Source organism: Hyperoodon ampullatus (assembly GCF_949752795.1).
Source record: "Hyperoodon ampullatus genome assembly, chromosome: 1".
NCBI lineage: Eukaryota > Metazoa > Chordata > Mammalia > Artiodactyla > Ziphiidae > Hyperoodon > Hyperoodon ampullatus.
The window spans coordinates 59,083,484-59,102,309 of record NC_136914.1 but is presented as its reverse complement, the minus strand read 5'-3'; the positions used below and the strand labels follow the sequence as shown (position 1 = coordinate 59,102,309).

The 18,826-nt window shown below is 49.4% G+C and overlaps 1 protein-coding gene across 2 annotated transcripts in view; it reads right to left on the bottom strand.

The window, feature by feature from the left end:
* Positions 1–18,525, bottom strand: part of TSPAN15 (tetraspanin 15) — a gene marked incomplete at its 5' end in the record, with an annotated part of 50,776 nt that extends 32,251 nt beyond the window's left edge. For both annotated transcript variants that reach the window (XM_079709758.1, XM_079709759.1), the window contains one exon: positions 18,430–18,525. In XM_079709758.1, coding sequence (XP_079565884.1) covers positions 18,430–18,525 — 96 coding nt within the window. The remainder of the gene's footprint in view (positions 1–18,429) is intronic.
* Between the last annotated feature and the right edge of the window lie 301 nt (positions 18,526–18,826).

Here is an 18,826-nt window from a genome sequence, read left to right as displayed (position 1 = left end):
GCCGAACATCCAAGCAGCTTCCAAGACCTTGGAATGTGCCCATGTGTTCAAGGAACAGCTGCTACAGCCTGATGGGGTGAGAGTGGAGGGGAGGAGGGGAGAGGGCAGGGGTGTGGGCTGCAGAGCAGATGGACCCTTTGAAGCTATTGAGGCGACTCTGACTTTTGCTCTGAGTGGAAGGCAGTACAAGTTTGCAGAGGAGTGATCTGATATGACTTTGATTTTTAAATGAGTTACTCTGACTGCTGTGCTGAGAGCTGGGGGATGGAGGCATGGAGGTGGAATGGTCAGGAATCTACTGCAGTAACCTAGATGCTAGGTGAGAGTGGCCTGGATCAGGGTGGGCATGTGAAGGTAGCAAGAAGCAGGCAGACTGGATAAATTTTGAAGTTGAAATTAGGAAAATCACTGAAATAATTTAAGCAGGGAGTCACATGCTCAGATTTGCTTTCAAAAGTTGTTTTACCAAACAGAATATGCACACAGCCCCAAGTGTCATCCACGGTTTACGCATTTGTTATCATAGGGAAATGCAGGCTTGCAATGGAGAGGGCTGGCGGTCAAGCTTGGCATGGTCAGCAGCCGGGAGGCCGGGCATCACGTGCCTCCTAAGGTGGCCTCCTGTACCCCCTCACCGCCTCCCCACACAGGGTTCGTGCAGGAAATGTGTGGCCTGAACCTAATTACAAGGAAACCATAAAGCAAATCCAGAACGCTGATGTTCTGCAGATGAAAGGCCTGGAGGCTTCAAAGGAATCAAAAGCAGTGAGGATAGTCTAGGTTAGAGGAGATGAAAGAGCCATGTCACAGTGAAAACAATGGGTGGACCTTGATTGGATAAAATATCCACTACAAAGAACATTTGGGAAACAACTGGTGAAATCTGGAAATGGACAGCACAGATGATGTTCTATTTAATGGTGATTTGTTTTCAGATGGACAATGGAAGCATGTGGGAGAACACCCTTTTCGGAAAGCTGGATGCTGGGGTACGTAAGGGTGAGGCCACAATGGCTACAGAAAAAAAAAAAAAGTGTTGTATTTATTGAGAGAGAAGGGCTCGTGGGAAGAAAGAGAGATAAGGGACAGGGATGTTAAAAAACAGGATGTTAACAATTGGTAACTCAAAGGCATGTAGGTGTTCTCTGAACTCTTCTTTCAACTTTTCTGTGGGTTTAAAAAAATTTTTTTAAGTTCATTTCCCCATCACAGCTTGATTAGGCACTACTTATTTAGTGCTCCCTGTCTAGTGAAAGAAGGGCCTCTCTCCACCACCCCTTCCCCAAGGAACAAAGAGGCTCCGCTCAACACATCCTGACAAGCTGGTTGTCTGCAAACAGAGCGTCTTTGAACAGATAACACCAGGGCGTGCTGGGTGGTGGGCCCCGGGTCTCAAAGCTCTTTAGAGCATCTCCCCACCAGTGCCTAGCACAGGGCCCAGCACATGCCGTTGGTGACTGACAGTGGACACTCAGGGAGTCCTGGGTCTGGCTTCCGGCCACTGAGCAGTTCTCCTTCCAATGGGAAGAGGGCCCATGCAGGGTGGGCCAGCAGCTCCACATGGATATCCAGGCCCAGCAAGCCTCTCCCTCTCTGCTTTCTGAATTTTCCTAAGCAACGAGAGGGCAAGACCCCAGTAGGTCTTGGTGGATCAGACAAATGCAGGCAAGTAACACATGACTGTCTTCCCTGGGACTCCAGAACCTGTAACATTCAAGGCCTCAGAGGTCACCCCTCATGTTTCAGATGCACTGGGACCTTTTCTGTCAAAATGAGATCCACTGTAATGCATGAACTGTAATTCTGGATCCTGATTTTTTTTTTTAATGCACTATGAGAAATATCTTAAGGATAACTGGAGAAGTTTTAACATGGACTTGGTATATAGTGGTGTTGTGGTTGTATCCAAGGACAATTTTTTTTTTTTTTGCGGTACGCGGGCCTCGCACTGCTATGGCCTCTCCCGTTGCGGAGCACAGGCTCCGGACGCGCAGGCCCAGAAGCCATGGCTCACGGGCCCAGCCGCTCCGCGGCACGTGGGATCCTCGCGGACCGGGGCAGGAACCCGCGTCCCCCGCATCGGCAGGCGGACTCCCAACCACTGCGCCACCAGGGAAGCCCCAAGGACAATTTTGTTTAAGGAGATGCATCTGAGGATATTTGGGGTGAATTGTCATGATGTCTGCAACTTACTCTGACATGGCCAAATGTTAAAATTACTGATTCTGGTTAGTGGGCAAATGGGTGTTCACTGCATCATTCTTTAACCTTTTTATGTTTTATTTTTTAACAATAAAAACGTTGAAGCAGCAAGCAAGATCCAAGTTCCATTTCTTCTAAGAGGATATCTGTTCACAGTCTGAGTCTCCCTTTGGCCTGGGAAGTCTCAGTGGCCGCAGCCAGGGGCTGGCTCACCAGAGGCTCAGGGCAGGCAGCCTCCCCTGGCCTGGAATTAATGCCCTCACCAGATGTTTCACTAACTGCCAACTGGGGCTACATATCAGCTGTGACGGGAACCTACCTATTATCCATCCAGCGAGCTCACTAGAAAACAGCACTCCGGGGGGCTGTAGGACACACTCCACCTTGTGCACGGGTTAGAGGCCTGCAGGAAGGGACAGAGAGGGCCACTCGTTACCTTCAATCCCATCCTTCTCTGCTTTAAGGAAATTAGGACAAGAGAAGATGCATACGACAAACCAACAATATGATGACAGCCGGTGCCAGCTGTGGGAGGAAGTAAGGCCGAGGGATCCACCGCTCCCTGAGGCTGGGCTGGTGGAACTGGCAAAGAGCATGTGCCAGCTGAGGCCCTCTGCACTTAGGAGCTGTGTGACCTTGGACAGATCACTTCCCTCTCTGAGGGTCAGCTGCCTCTGTTGTTAAACAGGAATGATAACACCTGCCTAATGGTCACTCAAAGGACCTGGGGAGATGGGGAAACTCCTTTGTAAACTGTAAGGTGCTGTAACACATAATGAGAATCCCCATTCTTTCTTTAAAAGCCAGCAGATACAGACTGTTAAGTGCCTACACCTGACCAGGAAATGCCACTATTTTTCTTTAAATTGACTGACTTTTCTTAAATAAATATGGTCTTGGCCTAACCTAATCAACATCTATGAAATCATAGATCTGAGGTATTAGTTATTTTCTTTAATACACATTACACCTAATGCACACGTATTAAATTTTAAAATGTTCCCCCAGGAACCACCTAAAATCATCTTGTGGACCACCAGGACTAAGGAGATGGATGCTGTTCTGGCCCCACCCCCTTATTTTGCAGATGGGAATCTGAGGCCCAGAGAGAGGCAGTCACTCCCATAAGGTCACACAGTCCAGTGCTCTCTCCACTGCAAGCTGCCCTCCCTCATCGGGAACAAAGAGTTCTCACGCCCTGGCATATCCTCTCATAAAAGAAAAATTAAAAACCTGCTTCTGAAGGATGGTGATGGAGGCTCCATTTCTGCCTTCCTGCAGCTTCAGAGAGCCCACTGGGGACCTGGCCCAGGTGCCTTGTGCCACTTCAGGTCTGCTCCCGCCCTTCCCACAGAGTATGACAGTCAGCCCACCTCCCTGGGGCCCTGGCCCCAGGAAGCTGGTCCCCACTCCAGGGCCCCTGCTCCTCTAGCAGCACCTCAGGGAGAACCAGAGGGCCCCCGGATGCCTGGGAAATGTTAGATGAGTGACTAAAGGACCGAACCAATGAACAAACAACCCATCCCCAAACAGCCCACCTCCCTTAAAAGCATCCTTCTCTTAAGGACAAACACCTGGGATAGGAAGGCATCGAGAAGTCCGCCAGAAGAGAGGGGATAAGGCTTTGTATTTATTTGCAAGTTCCCTAACCTCTCTGAGCCTCTCTTTACCTCAGTGTAGAATGGGGCAATAACCCTAAAACTGCCTCTAACGGTTGCTGGAGGATTAAGGAGAGAATGTCTAGGAGACAACTCAGTCCAGCACATAGGAAGGGCTCACTAATTATTAGCTTTAAAAAGACAGAGAGTCCAGTTATAAGGTAAATTAATGCTAGAGATGTAATGTACTATATGATAAATATAATTAACACTGCTGTATGTTACATATGAAAGTTCTTTTTAAAAATATTTATTTATATTTTTGGTTGCATCGGGTCTTAGTTGCAGCAGCCGGGCTCCTTAGTTGTGGCTCAAGGGCTGCTTAGTTGTGGCTCAAGGGCTGCTTAGTTGTGGCTCACTGGCTCCTTAGTTGTGGCTCACTGGCTCCTTAGTTGTGGCTCGTGGGCTCCTTAGTTGTGGCATGCGAACTCTTAGTTGCGGCATGCACATGGGATCTAGTTCCCTGACTGGGGATCAAACCCGAGCCCCTGCATTGGGAGTGCAGAGTCTCAACCACTGCACCACCAGGGAAGTCCCTGAGAGTTCCTGAGAGAGTAAATCCTAAGAGCTCTCATGACAAAGAAAACTTTTTCTTTTCTATTTCTTTCATGTTTTATCTGTATGAGATGTTGGATGTTCACTAAACTTATTGTGATAATCATTTCATGATGTAAGTCAAATCACTATGCTGTACACCTTAAGTGTATACAGTGCTGTATGTCCATTATATCTCAATAAAACTGAAAGAAAAAAATTAAAAAGACAAAAGAGGAGGAAGCAGAAGGCACAACCAGGCTAGACAGAGGGCAGCCAGGGGAGATTTTCTCACTGCAAAGGGGAACGTTTAATTCTAAATGAGGTGAGCACCAGAGGAGACTGCAGTGGAGAACCAAGATGCAAACAAACAGGGCCGCTCCTGTCTCAGGACTGTGGGTCCCTGAACAATTCCTGTCCTCGTCTTCTTTCTGCTCTGATCCTGAGTCCACCACCACCCCCCCCGCCTTGAAGATGGAAAGAGTCAAGTGGCTGCTGCCACCCCCATGGGGAGCCCAGAGCCCAAGTCTCCACTGCTGACTAAGCCTCCCCACCCACCGGAGCCTCCTGGGAGCCGCTAGCCCACCCCACTCCAATCACAGAACATCTGCAGCTATCCTGAGCACACTGCTAGGACTCAGTGAGTGCCGGCTTCTCAAGGGACGGGGCTGGCTCATCTGTCCCCACCAACCTAGCACAGGGCCAGGCAAACAGTGCTCCCCGGTGGCACGCACAAGCGTTCCCGCTGTCTGAGTTCTTTCTGGCTCTGCAGAGAAGGCCAGTCTGTGATAAGTCACACATCAGGCCTCTGTCCCCAGGTGCAGCAGCAGGCCCGTTTACAGTAGGGACACCAATAATCCCAGCTGGAGAGCATGCCACTGGGGTGAAATCACTGAGCAGTGCCCACTGTCCCCTCTGAACGATGGAGGTATTAGAACCAGAAGCACTTGCCGTGTGGTCTGGTCTCAGTTTCCTCCCCTCTGAGAGGAAGGCATTGCTACACCAGATGCCCTCCATGGCCCTTTGAAGTTCGCCCAACTGGAACCCCACCCAACTAACTGCCCCAAGTGACGGGTGATACTCCTGTTCAGAAAGGTTGTAAGGGAATCACAGATATTTTACAGCCCCACTTAGAAAGCGGTTTCAATTTAATTCTTTTCAGAATCAGGAAGTCCTTCCTGAGAGCTAACTTATATTCCCTTCTCATGCTTTAACCTCCTTCTATCAGGCTTTCCTTGCAGAAACCAGTTGTAGAGCACAGCCTTTGAACTGTGTGGGCAGACAGTTGCTGGGAAGGGGCGGGGCCTGTGTGGGGCAGGCTGCTTGGGGGTGGGGCTGCAGGAGGGGCGGGGCCACCAGCAGGGGTGGGACTACGGGCATTACCCTCTGCCAGCCCGGCTCCTCTCCCCATCCCTACCCCTTGTCCTCTGTCTTCAGCACCCGCAGAAAGGAAAGGGATATTCAGGGACCTGCTCAATTGGACCCCTCCCTAGCGAGGCAACCTGGTGAAGCAGAAAGGGCTTGCATTGGTTTTCTGGGTTGCTGCAACAAATGACCACAAACGGCTTAAAACAACAGACGGCTTAAAACAACAATTAAAACAATGGCTTAAAACAACAATTCTCTCAAAATTCTGGAGGCCAGAAGTCTGAAACCAAGGTGTCACTGGGCCATGCTTCTTCCAGAGGCTCTAGGGGAAAATCCTTCCTCGCCTCGTCCAGCTTCTGGTGGCTCCAGGCATTCCTTGGTTCGTCTGCCTTTGCATTCACACGGCTCTCCCCTAGGTGTGTTTGTGTCTTCTCTTCTGTCTCAAAGCTCCCTCTGCCTTTCTCTTACAAGAATACTTGTCATTCAATTTAAGGCACGCTCAGGCGATCCAGGATGATTTCATCTCAAGATTCTGAACCTAATTATATCTGCAAAGATGCTTTTTCCAAATAAGGCCACATTCACAGGTTCTGGGACATGAACACATCTTTTTGTGGTGGGGGGGGCACCATCCAACCCACTACAGAGCTCACTGGTCAGAGTCAGAAGTCAAGTCCCCATCATTCCACAAACTGGCCACGAGCTCATCACTGTAACCCCAAGCAAGTTCATCACACCTACCTGGAACTCTGCTTCCCCACCACCTGCTGTACCTCCCCTACAGAGTCAGAACAGCAGGTCGCTGACACTCAATAGATCACAACCAGCTTTCCAACATGATGCCTACACATCAGCAGTTCTCAAACTGGAGACATAATTTCGGGGTGGGGGGAAATTATCACAGCTCACCCCCTAAGTGTGTGAATCCCTGACTCAAGAAACTCAAGTCTGGTTCTACAGAAACTTCTTCAGATTACAAAGTTAACTACAGAGACGTGTTGCCTTTAGAGCAGATTAAAGGATGCTATAAAGATAACCAAAAGGAAAACAAAATTCTAGAACCATGGACACCCCCCAACCCGGATACATCTGGGTCCCTGGAAGAAGCCCAGCCTCCCACACGGGCTGGTGGTCTCCATCCCCAGGCTGGTGGTCTCCACACACCTCCGCCAGCCTAGACTAGCCCCGCCAATACCCCACCCAACACCCCGGCTCCTCCACCCCTGGCTAGCGCACCCTCCCCTTCCAGGACGGCTCCCTCACGGTGAGCCTCTTCCAAATGTGCACAGTGACTTCCCAGCACACGGACACTGTCCAGATTGTCAGCGAGGTTGGAAAAAGGTTCAGCAAGGCAGTCAGGGTTCAGATAGAGAGAAAGTCAGCTTGGAAACCGGGCCACTCCCATCAGAATTCCCTCACAGACACCACCATGAGCTGCAGTTCCTACTCCAGCTGCACGTTAGAATCACCCGAGGAAGTTTAAAAATTTTAGGTGCCTGGGCCCCACCCTAGACCCATGCAGTCAGCTCTGAAGATGGGGCTTGGACACGTGCCCTTGTGAAACCCTCAAGATGGGAGGCCTCAGAGGCCCAAGGCCCAGAAGGTCCTGTCTTTTGACCTCAGGAAGTGACCCAGTCTCCGAATTTGGTGCCAGCCTCGGAAGCCAGCACCCCACTCCACTCCAGCCAGGCGACTTGGCCCCGATCTGTGACGGGGCAGACTGGGGGCTGCGCCCATCTCTGGGCCCAGCGCCCAGCCCACAGAGGGTGCACAGGAACTGACCACCTGACCCCAAGTACCTCTGCGGCCCCCCACACTGCACCCAGCACAGCCCGTCCTCTGGTAGGGACGGGAAACAGTACAAGGAGCCTCATGGCTTGTCCAAGGCCACACGCTGCATCCTGGGAGGGGCTCTCCAGCAGGAAGGGGGAGGGCTCTGAGAATGACCAGGCCAAGGCTGTTTTCCTTCTACCCTCTGAGCAAATATTTACTTCCCTGCAGGCCAAGATGCAAACGCCTCCACTGGTGCCAAAGTCTACTCTGGAAAGAATTAAACAAAACACAAGCACCACTTTCACAGTGAAACAGCTCTGGTCTCGGGGATGGATGCAAACGGTGGGTTGTGCCAGTCATGTCCCCCTCTCTGGGCCTCAGTCTCCTCAGCTGTGAAAGGGGAAAGTGCCCAGCTCACAGGGTTGTTCTGAGGACCCAGAGAAGTGAAGCGATGTATGGTGATGCAAGTGCAAAGTGGAGGCTCCTCCCACCCTCCAGCCCTTCTCACCAACACCCAGCGAGCTGCCACCAGGCTCCTGCCCAGCGATGCTTCTCCTCCCGGCATCCGCGCTGATGCTTACCACACAAGACATCCGGCTAAGAGCCCTGGAGGCATCGCCCCATCCAAGCCTGGCCCCCTGTGAGGTACAACGGTTACCCCATTTCCACAGACAAGGAAACTGAGGCACAGAGAGCTGGCCGTGACTTGTCACGTAGCCAATCAGACCTGCTCCTCACCCATCAACCAAGAAGTGCTCGTTCTCCTAACTTGCTGCGTGGTAGAGCTGGGCCTCCAGGACTGGTCCTCTCAAAGGGCGTTTCTGGGGGCTTCCCTGGTGGCGCAGTGGTTGAGAGTCCGCCTGCCGATGCGGGGGACACGGGTTCGTGCCCCGGTCCGGCAGGATCCCACACGCCGTGGAGTCGCTGGGCCAGTGAGCCATGGCCGCTGAGCCTGCGTGTCCGGAGCCTGTGCTCCGCAACGGGAGAGGCCACAACAGTGAGAGGCCCGCGTACCACAAAAAAAAAAAAAGGGTGTTTCTGACCTCAACATCCAGGCCCAACAAATATCCCATTCTGCAGTGACCCACCCTCCTCTCCCAAAGCTCATCTCCACTCCTCTCAGCCTGGCCTCCATGCCCTTCAAGCCCGGCTCCCACCTCCTGGAAGTCCTCCCCAGGGCTCCTCTGCAGTCACGGCCAGGCAGCCCTGCAGGAAACCACATGCTGCCTCCAATCGGCTGCTGCTGCCTGATTTCACCTTCCAGCTCCCTCGTGGGCTGACCTCTTAGTCTTCTCTGTCTCCCCTCCCACAGGCCCAGGTGGGAAGGCCCAGCCTGGAGCTGAACAGTACACCTGTGTGACACTCCCTGGCAAGGGCAGACCCTGCCCCTGGGCTCCCAGAAGTGCTTCTCCCATCCTTCCTTCTCCAGGTGCTCTCAGAGCATTGAGGATACTTCTAGTTTGGCCTCCCTAGACCCACATGCCCATCATGTGGCACACAGCCTCTGCTGATACACCACTAAAGCCTAGGAACTAAAGGGTGGGAAGAACTCAGGCCCCAGAAGAGGCTGAATGCACTCCCAAGGGGTCAGACTTCTCCGCCCAAGGGCAAGGCCACAGCCATCTGCTCTAAGCAGGCAGAGAATCCCCAGCAGAAAGCAGCTTCCTCTGATAAGACAAATTCCAGAACTTCTCATCACATCTTATGTCCCAGCTCCCCCTGAGCTCTGTGAGGCTCCCCAGATAAGTCTCCATCCCCCCATGGACACCGGGCCTACAGTGTGCTGGGTGCTTCCACATCTCTCATCTTGCAGGGTCCTCCCCACAGCCCTCCAGGGTATCCGCAGATGAAGCGTCCAGGAGAATCAGAGAGTTGATCCTTCACCCAGCGTCACAGCAGAACCAGCACTTGATCCGTGTCTCCAAATGGCACTGCCATCAGGTCCTGACAATTAAACATCCCCTCTGGGCCACTCAGACCCCAAACCCCTCATATGACCAGAGTCTCTCCACCCACAATTTGGCCCTTAGGCTTCCTCATCTGCTGCGGCCACACTTGCCTACCTCGGGCCTGTGCACTTACTGCTCCCTCCCTCTGAGATGCTCTCTACAGGCCTTTTTTGTGGCTGGGTCCTTCTCATTCTCTGACCTCCTCATAAAGGCCTTCTTTGACCACCCATTTGAAGTAGGAACTCCCATCTCTTCCCACGTCCTCCCTGATTTCCTCCTTAGCACCTATCACAACTATGTTTATTTACTGGTTTGTCTGACTAACCTGTCTCATTCACAGTTGTTTCCTGGTAACTATCACAATGCCTGGTATACACAGTAGGCATTAAATAACTATTTTGTTGACTGAATAAGCAAACGGTCCCCACCCTGGAGGGAATGGGAGGTCAAGACTGGAATCTGCTGCCTTCCACGGAGATGTGGATTCCGACCCACTCACGTCCAGAGGTGCTCTCTGGGAAAGGTTTATCTTCTCAATCCCCTGTGTCCGGGCTTACCCAGAAGACATCATTTCCCTGTATATGCAGCCAACTGGTATGGAAATTGCATTATCGGTCCCTAATCTGGTTGACTCTAAGCCCCACCCCAGGTTGACATTGTGAGTCACGGAGAGAGAAGAGGCACCGGGCAGGGGAAAGGAGAAGGGCAGGTAGTTACTCCTGCTCAGGAACGAACAACCAAAGGCAGCGAGGTCCCAACGCACTCCTACAACTTAAAGCAACCCATCTCTCACAGGAGGAGGCAGGTTCATTCACAGAAGCCTCGACTAAGCGAAAAAGAAACTTTCTCGGGGCCTTGCTTGCTCATATGGAAAATGAGTTCATTAGAAGGTTCTCCAAATCCCTTCCGGGACTGCCTTCCTGATTCTCTGGATTTTAAAGGTCCCATGGCCAAGTTGGGGGAAGGGAGGACCACTCCGGGCCTGAGGCCTGAGCCCAGCCCCAGATCATCTCTGACAGCCCATGAGGCATGGTAACCGCTTCTCCAGTATGAAGGCTGCCTCACTTTCTGCTTGAGTTTCACTATTTTCTCTTTGAAATGCTTGCCTAGAGCAAGAGGGAAATAGACCTGCCCGATCAAACACAATAAAAAAAAAGTTAAATATGTACATATATGTACAAGGAGATGTCCAAATGGGTATTAACCCCAACAATGGTTCTCTCTCAGTGGTAGAATCGAAGGTGACTTTTATTTTCGTCTGTGTACTTACCTGAATTGCTTGGAATTCTTTTTAAACTATGTGCACATATTATTTTCACACAAACAAAGCTCTTTTCAAAACTTAGAAATTCCTGCTATGGACTTCCCTGGTGGCACAGTGGTTAAGAATCCGCCTGCCAATGCAGGGGACGAGGGTTCGATCACTGGTCCGGGAAGATTCCACATGCCACGGAGCAACTAAGCCCGTGTGCCACAACTACTGAGCCTGTGCTCTGGAGCCCGCGAGCCCCAACTACTGAAGCCCATGCACCCTAGAGCCCGCGCGCCGCAACTACTGAGCCCACGTGCTGCTACTACTGAAGCCCGTGCACCTAGAGCCCATGCTCCGCAACAAGAGAAGCCACCGCAATGAGAAGCCCGCGCACCGCAACGAAGAGTAGCCTCTGCTTGCCACAACTAAAGAAAGCCCGCACACAGCAACGAAGACCCAATGCAGCCAAAAAAAAAAAAAAAAAAGGAAATTCCTTCTGTGTTTAAGTGAGAGGCCAGGTATTTGGTTCCTTCCAGAAATGCTGTCTTCCACCTACACCTTGAGCCCTGACATGTGGAGGGACTACCACGGGGTAGGGGCTGGGGGTACAATGGCTGGTAAAGGTCACAGTGACCCCATGAAGAAACTGAAGTCAGGCAACCGGGTCCTGGTCTGGGTCTGTCACTAACTTGCTGTGGGGTCTCAGATACTTGCTTCCTCTCTCCAGGCCTGTTTTCTCCTCAGTAAAACAAAAAGGTCACACTAGAGGTTCCTTCAAGGGCCCTTCTAATTCTCAGTGAGTACCAAGAAGAATAGAGAGGAAGGTTGGGAAAGAACGGCTAATCCTTAAGTAGCTGGTGCAGTGTTTACCATGTGTTAGGCATTGCTCTAAGCTCTTCCTATAATTAATCCATTTAATGGTCTCAGCAACTCTCAGGTAGGTTCTGGTTCCACATATATGCGTTAATATATGATATTTGTTTTTCTCTTTCTGACTTACTTCACTCTGTATGACAGTCTCTAGATCCATCTATGTCTCTACAAATGACCCAATTTTGTTCCTTTTTATGGCTGAGTAATATTCCATTGTATATATGTACCACATCTTCTTTATCCATTTGTCTGCCAATGGGCATTTAGGTTGCTTAGTAGAATAGAGGTTGCCAGGGGCTATGAGATGGGGTAGTTGAGATGATGTTGATCAAAAGGCACACACTTGCAGTTAGAAGAGGAATAAGTTCTGGAGCTCTAATGCACAGCATTATGATTATGTATTGTATCTTTCAAAGTTGCTAAGAGACTAGATCTTAAATGTTCTCAGCACCAAAAGGAAATGTTAATTATTTGGGGTGATAGAGGTGCTGTCAAATATGACAGTGATAATCATAGTGTAATATATAAGTGTATCATATCAATGTGTTGTGCATCTTAGACTTACACAATTTTTTGTTAATTGTATTTCAATATTTTAAAGATTTCTATCATCTAAAATTTATTTTAATAAATAACTAATAAAATAAATTCTACCAAGTACTTTACAGGTGGTAAATGTGCAATGAAAGTCAGTTGGAATGGGATAAATATTGAAATTTGTTTGAGATGCAAAATTAATGTGATTATGCTTCGGTGTTTTCACCACAATCATAGGTACATTCAGTATCTTATATTCATTCCTAACTATAATTATTAAAAATTGTATGTCACAATATTGTAGAAATAGTCATTTCTCAAAGAAACATTTGGTGTTAGTTAGCCCAGAATTAGAACATATTTTTGCAAGAGAGGATGTTTCTTTTTTTTAACATCTTTATTGAAGTATATTTGCTTTACAATGGTGTGTTCCCACCCACTTTACACATAAGACAACTGAGGCAGATGGAAGTTAGTGCCTATGTCACTCAACCTATAAGCGTCAGAGTTGGGATATGAACCCAGACAGCTTGGTACAGAGTCCACACTCTTAACCATTAAACTTTAGGGGAAAATAAAGCATCACAGATCAAACTATGATAACGGGGCCCATCCTTGGAGAGGGCAAGAAGAGTTAATATTGCCTCTGGCATTTATTACCTTCATCACCTATCCACGCCCACTTCCTTCTCAATCATCAACACCCCTCAGCCCTGACACCATTACCCAATTGAAAACCCTACCTCATTGTCAAGACAACAGGTGCTTTCCAGAAAGCCAGTGTCTCCATGACCGGTAAAGCCCACTTTGCAAATTCAAGACGTCAGCAAACCTGACCACTGCTGGCTATACACCCAGTTCAGCCTCTGATCCAGGTACCCATATCTCCAATCCTTGCTTCCAAGATGCAGGTTGGGACTCAACTGCCCCAATGCAACAAGCTTTCCTTGAGCACCTACTGTGTGCCTGGTTCCAAGACCAGCATTTGGAAGAGGATATGAATGAGCTACACCCCTGACCTCCAGAAGCCCACAGTCCAGTGAGGAAAAACAGTCATGTAAACGGATCTCTAGGATACCCTGTGGTTGGTGCTATAATTAGAGATGTGTCCCCAGTGGGCTAAGGGTACATGTGTCAGAGTGATTCACCCATGTGGTGGTAAGAGGAGGCTCCAAGAGCCTCTGGGTGAGCTCATTTCTCACTGAACTGGGAATGAGGGGACGTGGGGGCTACTGCCAGCTCTGCTCAGTGACTCTGAGACACACTCCCTCTGAGCCCCGCGGTCACCCTCTAAAAATGAGAGGGCCCCCAAGTGTGGGACAAGAGATCATTGTAAGGGGTTCAAGGTCATATTCATATTGACTCATAGACTGGGAAGTTTTCATTGTTCATTTTTCCCTTCTGATCTTTCCAATCTCATCAAGGAGCAAATCTCAGCTTTGGTGTCAGTTTGTCTCTACACCTCTCAAACACTTGCCAAACTGCTTTTGAACAACCAGGGCAAGCCTCAGGTTTGCAGTCTACAGCACCCACAGTATCTAGCTAGGATTGAATAACTCGTTTTGTCTTTCCTGCATTATATTTACTGTCATATTTACCTGCTATTTTTTTAACATCTTTATTGTAGTATAACTGTTTTACAAAGTTTTGTTAGTTTCTGCTGTATAACAAAGTGAATCAGCTATATGTATACATATATCCCCAGATCCCCTCCCTCTTGCGTCTCCCTCCCACCCTCCCTATCCCACCCCTCTAGGTGGTCACAAAGCACAAAGCTGATCTCCCTGTGCTATGTGGCTGCTTCCCACTAGCTGTCTATTTCACATTTGGTAGTGTATATATGTCCATGCCACTCTCTCATTTTGCCCCAGCTTACCCTTCCCCCTCCCTGTGTCCTCAAGTCCATTCTCTATGTCTGCATCTTTATTCCTGTCCTGCCCCTAGGTTCGTCATAACAATTTTTTTTCTTTTTTTTTTTAGATTCCATATATATGTGTTAGCATACGGTATTTGTTTTTCTCTTTCTGACTTACTTCACTCCGTATGACAAGACTCTAGGTCCATCCACCTCACTACAAATAACTCAGTTTCGTTTCTTTTTATGGCGGAGTAATATTCCATTGTATATATGTGCCACATCTTCTTTATCCATTCATCTGTTGATGGACACTTAGGTTGCTTCCATGTCCTGGCTATTGTAAATAGTGCTGCAATGAACATTGTGGTACATGACTCTTTTCGAATTATGGTTTTCTCAGGGTATATGTCCAGTAGTGGGATTGCTAGGTCATATGGTAGTTCTACTTTTAGTTTTTTAAGGGACCTCCATACTGTTCTACATAGTGGCTGTATCAGTTTACATTTCCACCAACAGTGCAAGAGCGTTCCCTTTTCTCCACACCCTCTCCAGCATTTATTGTTTGTAGATTCTTTTTAAGTTTGTTTGTTTGTTTATTTATTTATTTATGGCTGTGTTGGGTCTTCATTACTTCACGCAGGCTTTCTCTAGTTGTGGCGAGTGGGGGCTACTCTTTGTTGCGGTGCCCAGGGTTCTCACTGTGGTGACTTCTCTTGTTGCAGAGCATGGGCTCTAGGCGCGAGGGCTTCGGTAGTTGCAGCGTGTGGGCTCAGGAGTTGTGGCTCGTGGGCTCTAGAGCACAGGCTCAGTAATTGTGGTGCACAGGCTTAGTTGCTCCACAGCATGTGGGATCTTCCCGGACCAGGGCTCGAACCCGTGTCCCCTAAATTAGCAGGCGGATTCTTAACCACTGCACCACCAGGGAAGTCCCTGTTTGTAGATTTTTTTGATGATGGCCATTCTGACTCGTGTTAGGTGATACCTCATTGTAGTTTTGATCTGCATTTCTACCTGCTATTTTTGATGAGGAATATTGGTTCCCCATTGGCAGTGGTGATATAAAGCCTCCTTTTAAAAACAAACTTACGTTTAAAAAGTGAATCAGCTTAAAGTAATATAATATTACACGTAAACAATATTATAATAGTTACAGCCTCTACGTATGGCTATTTTAACAACATCTATCAAAATTTTTAATGCACATACAAAAACAGGCGAAGCTGTTCTGTGCTATTAGACATCCCAATAGTGATTACTACTGGCGAGAAGGGGTAGCGACTGGCAGTGGACACGATGGGAGTTTCTGGCTTCTTCTGTCCATTCTGCTGGTTGACCTGGGGGCTGATTATACAGTGGTGCTCACTTTGTAAAAATTAATCAAGTTGTACACACTTATGATGAGTGTATTCCTGTATGTATATTATATATTCATATACCCTTTAACCCAGCAATTCCACTTTTAGAAATTACCCTGAAGACATACACACATATGTGCAAAATGACACGTACGAAGATGCTCACTGCAGCACTGTCTGCAGTATCAAAAGACTGGAAACAACCTGAGTTCCCCAGCTGGAGACTGATTAAGTATATTTTGGCCTAGCCTACAGAGAATTCTATGCAGCCATCAAACAGAATGAGGCAGCCCCTAGCAAAGCTCCAAATTTTACACAGATTTAAATTTAAGTGAAAAGGTAAGGGCAGAGCTGTGTATAGCATGCTACTTTATGCCGGGGGAACAAAAAAGAATATACAACATATGCACATGTTTGTGCCTAGGACATCCTGTGCCTAGGATAGCATCTCAGAAAAGAATCATAAGAAACTCATAACAGAGGCCTCCTCTGGACAGGGCAGGCCAGGAGAGAGGGATAGGAGGAAGGCTTATCACTGATGACGATTCTTCTATACTTTTAAATTTTGTAGTGTCCTTGCATTTCCTATTTGATAGTAAGTTTTAAAGCAAAAAGCCCTATAGAAGGTGCATGGCTATGGTAAAACTTATGGCTCCTTAAATACTGAGATGAAAGTGCTGGCACTTTGGGCTTATAAAGCAAGTAACCCTTGGCCCTCCTCTTCCTCCCAAGGGACGGAGATGATAGGCTCTCTTGTATGGCTTCCAATTAACAGCAAACCCAGTCTAGGACAAATTACTTAAACTGGGCCTCCGCCCTGCAGTCAAATTCTGGTACCTGGAGTTGCCCTGGCAGGTGGCTGAGCTCTTGGCATGATGCACAGGGAGATTTTTAAGCACACATACCTGCAGGGATGGGAAGTTAACGATTTGGTAAGGCAATCTCAGGTGGCTGGAAAGGAAAGATTCTGAGATCTGAGTCCCACCCTACTCCAAGAGAGATAAAGCAAAGGCCACAGAGTGGTCTTTTCTCAGGGCTGCAGGGGACAGTGACAGGACAAGGCCTTGGAAATTCAAGTTCCATTTTAACTGTGCAACTTTCTTTTTTATAGCACTCGGTTTCCCCACATGTCACTGTTTCCCCACATCACTACCCCCAAAAACAATCCAATGAAGTGTGGGGCAGGGTATCAGTTATCCATTTTACAGATGGAAAAATGGAGGCATGAAGAGGTTAAGAGACTGGTCAGTGATTATTTATCAAGAGAAGGGGTGAAGCCAAAAAAGTAACCCCCACCTTCTGACTCCTGGTCTTCCCCTATTTTCTCACCTCCCCACCCATCAACCTTAGCCTTCTTTCTTTCAACTCTGACCTACAGAGAATGAGCTTCTGAGGCCAGACAAACAAGGAGAAGGCAAGAAAAATCCAGAATCAGAATCAAAGAGCCTACGAGACCATCTAACTCAGCTGTTTTTAACCCTGACCACACACTAGAATTACCTGGGGAGCTTAAATAAGTTTAAATAAATACATATGCCAGGGCCCAGGTTAGTGTTTTTAAAATTCTGTAGTTGATTCTGATGCAACTTTGAGAACCACTGAATGACAGCTCAAATCACCCCCATCCAGTTCCACATAAAACCTTCTGCCTCCCTGGAGCCTCCATCAATGGGTCTGTGCTCCATCCTCCGGCCCCCACACATACTGCTCTTCTCTCTTCCACATTACATAGAGTCAGAGAATTGGACTGGGAGCTGGGCAAGTCAATTAACAGCTCTCAGGCCCCAAACATGGAAATGACTTGCCTAAGCTCTCCCAGTGATTCAAAACAGAACAAGACTAGAATCTGGATCTCTTGACTACCAGGTAAGGTCACATACACAGAGGGGTCACAAGGAAAGCCAGGCTTGATGGCAGATCTAACAGTTCCTGCCAGCAGAACAGACCCAATGAGGGCTGAGGAGAAGACCAGGAGTGTGCATGTGTTTTGAGGGGGAGGGGTGTCAGGTACCTGGGCAAGTCTGTCCTGTGGCATACTGGGGGTAGGGGGCTATTCTAGAGTGGCAGGGCTGGCTCTGGCCTGTAGAAATATGTCCTCATTTCTACAAGGGGACCCAGCCTAGTCTGAAATCTCCATAAAGAAATCCAGTCTATTGGGTCAGCTTACCAGGATGGCCCAGCTCCCTTGCCCATAATGATAATGGCTGACACCTCTTAAGCTCTCCACTGGTCCCTGTGCTAAGCAATGTACTTGACCTGTTTCATTTAATCTCCACAACCATTCTGAAAGTTGAGTATAATTAGTCTCCATTTGCAGACAGGGAAACTATGGCCTAGAGAGTTGAAGTAACTTCCCCAAGATCACTCAGCTGGAAAGTGGTAGTAACAGGATTCGAAGCCTGGTTCATGTCCAGCCACTACCACCCTGCCCCCAAGAACAGAGAGAGAAGGTTAAGTGCGGGGCTTTTTAAAGTTACTGAGCACCTGGGAGCAGCCGGAGACCACAAGTCTGGTGGACTCCTCCTTTCACCAAAGAGGAAATCAAAGCACCTGGAAAAGCATCTTGCTCAGGGGCATCGGCAAGTAAATAGTGGGGACAGCATAAGGAGTTCAGGTCTCCCGACTCCGGACAACAAAGCCTGACCACTTCTCCGCAGACGGATGGAGAGACGAACTCAGTAACACCCGGCAGGTGGGGTGAGCGCGGCCAAACGTGGTAACCACAGCCTACGGCACCAGCGGAAGCGCAGCGGACTCGCAGAACCAAACTGCTGGTCAGGTGCACACAGGTGAGCCAGGCGGAGCTCCTTCGTCGGAGCTCCTTCGTCAGAGCCATTGCCACCAAGCTCTAAGGCTCCGCACCGGGCGGCTGAAATTCAGACGGAGCTGGAGCAACCATAATTTCCTAGTTCGCAAGGAGAGTGGGACGAGAATCCAGGAGTGCGCTTCTGCCCCTCCCTGGAGCAGGCAAGCCTGGACCCAGCCCACCCCCACCGCCGGCCCAGCGTGTGTGTGAACAAGGGAGTGCCGACTCCCCCTCCCATGCCGGGGCCCGACTGGGGTCACTCACCCAGAACACCGTGGAGTAGATGACGAGCGAGAACTTGAGCCAGAGATAGGAGAGGCGCGCGCAGTAGCGCACCTGCTCCGAGTCTCCGCGGGGCATCCTGGGGGGCTCCCGGGCTGGGTCCCTCGCTGCCAGCAGCCCCACCTGAGGCTGCCTGCCCAGCTCCCCGCCCCGCCACCCGCGCTCACTCGGGGACTGACACCGGCGAGCCGCAATCACAGCCCCGGCCCGGGTCCACCCAGCCCCAGGGCCAATGGGCGCTCTGGGAGGGGGCGGGCCTGGGGCGGGGCAGCGGCCTGGACCCTGAGGAGGCCGAGGGAGGGGCGGGGGCGAGGGTTTTGCGAACGAGGTCGCGTGCAGCTGTGGAAGCGCCTGTGCTCAGGCACGTTGGGGGACGTGG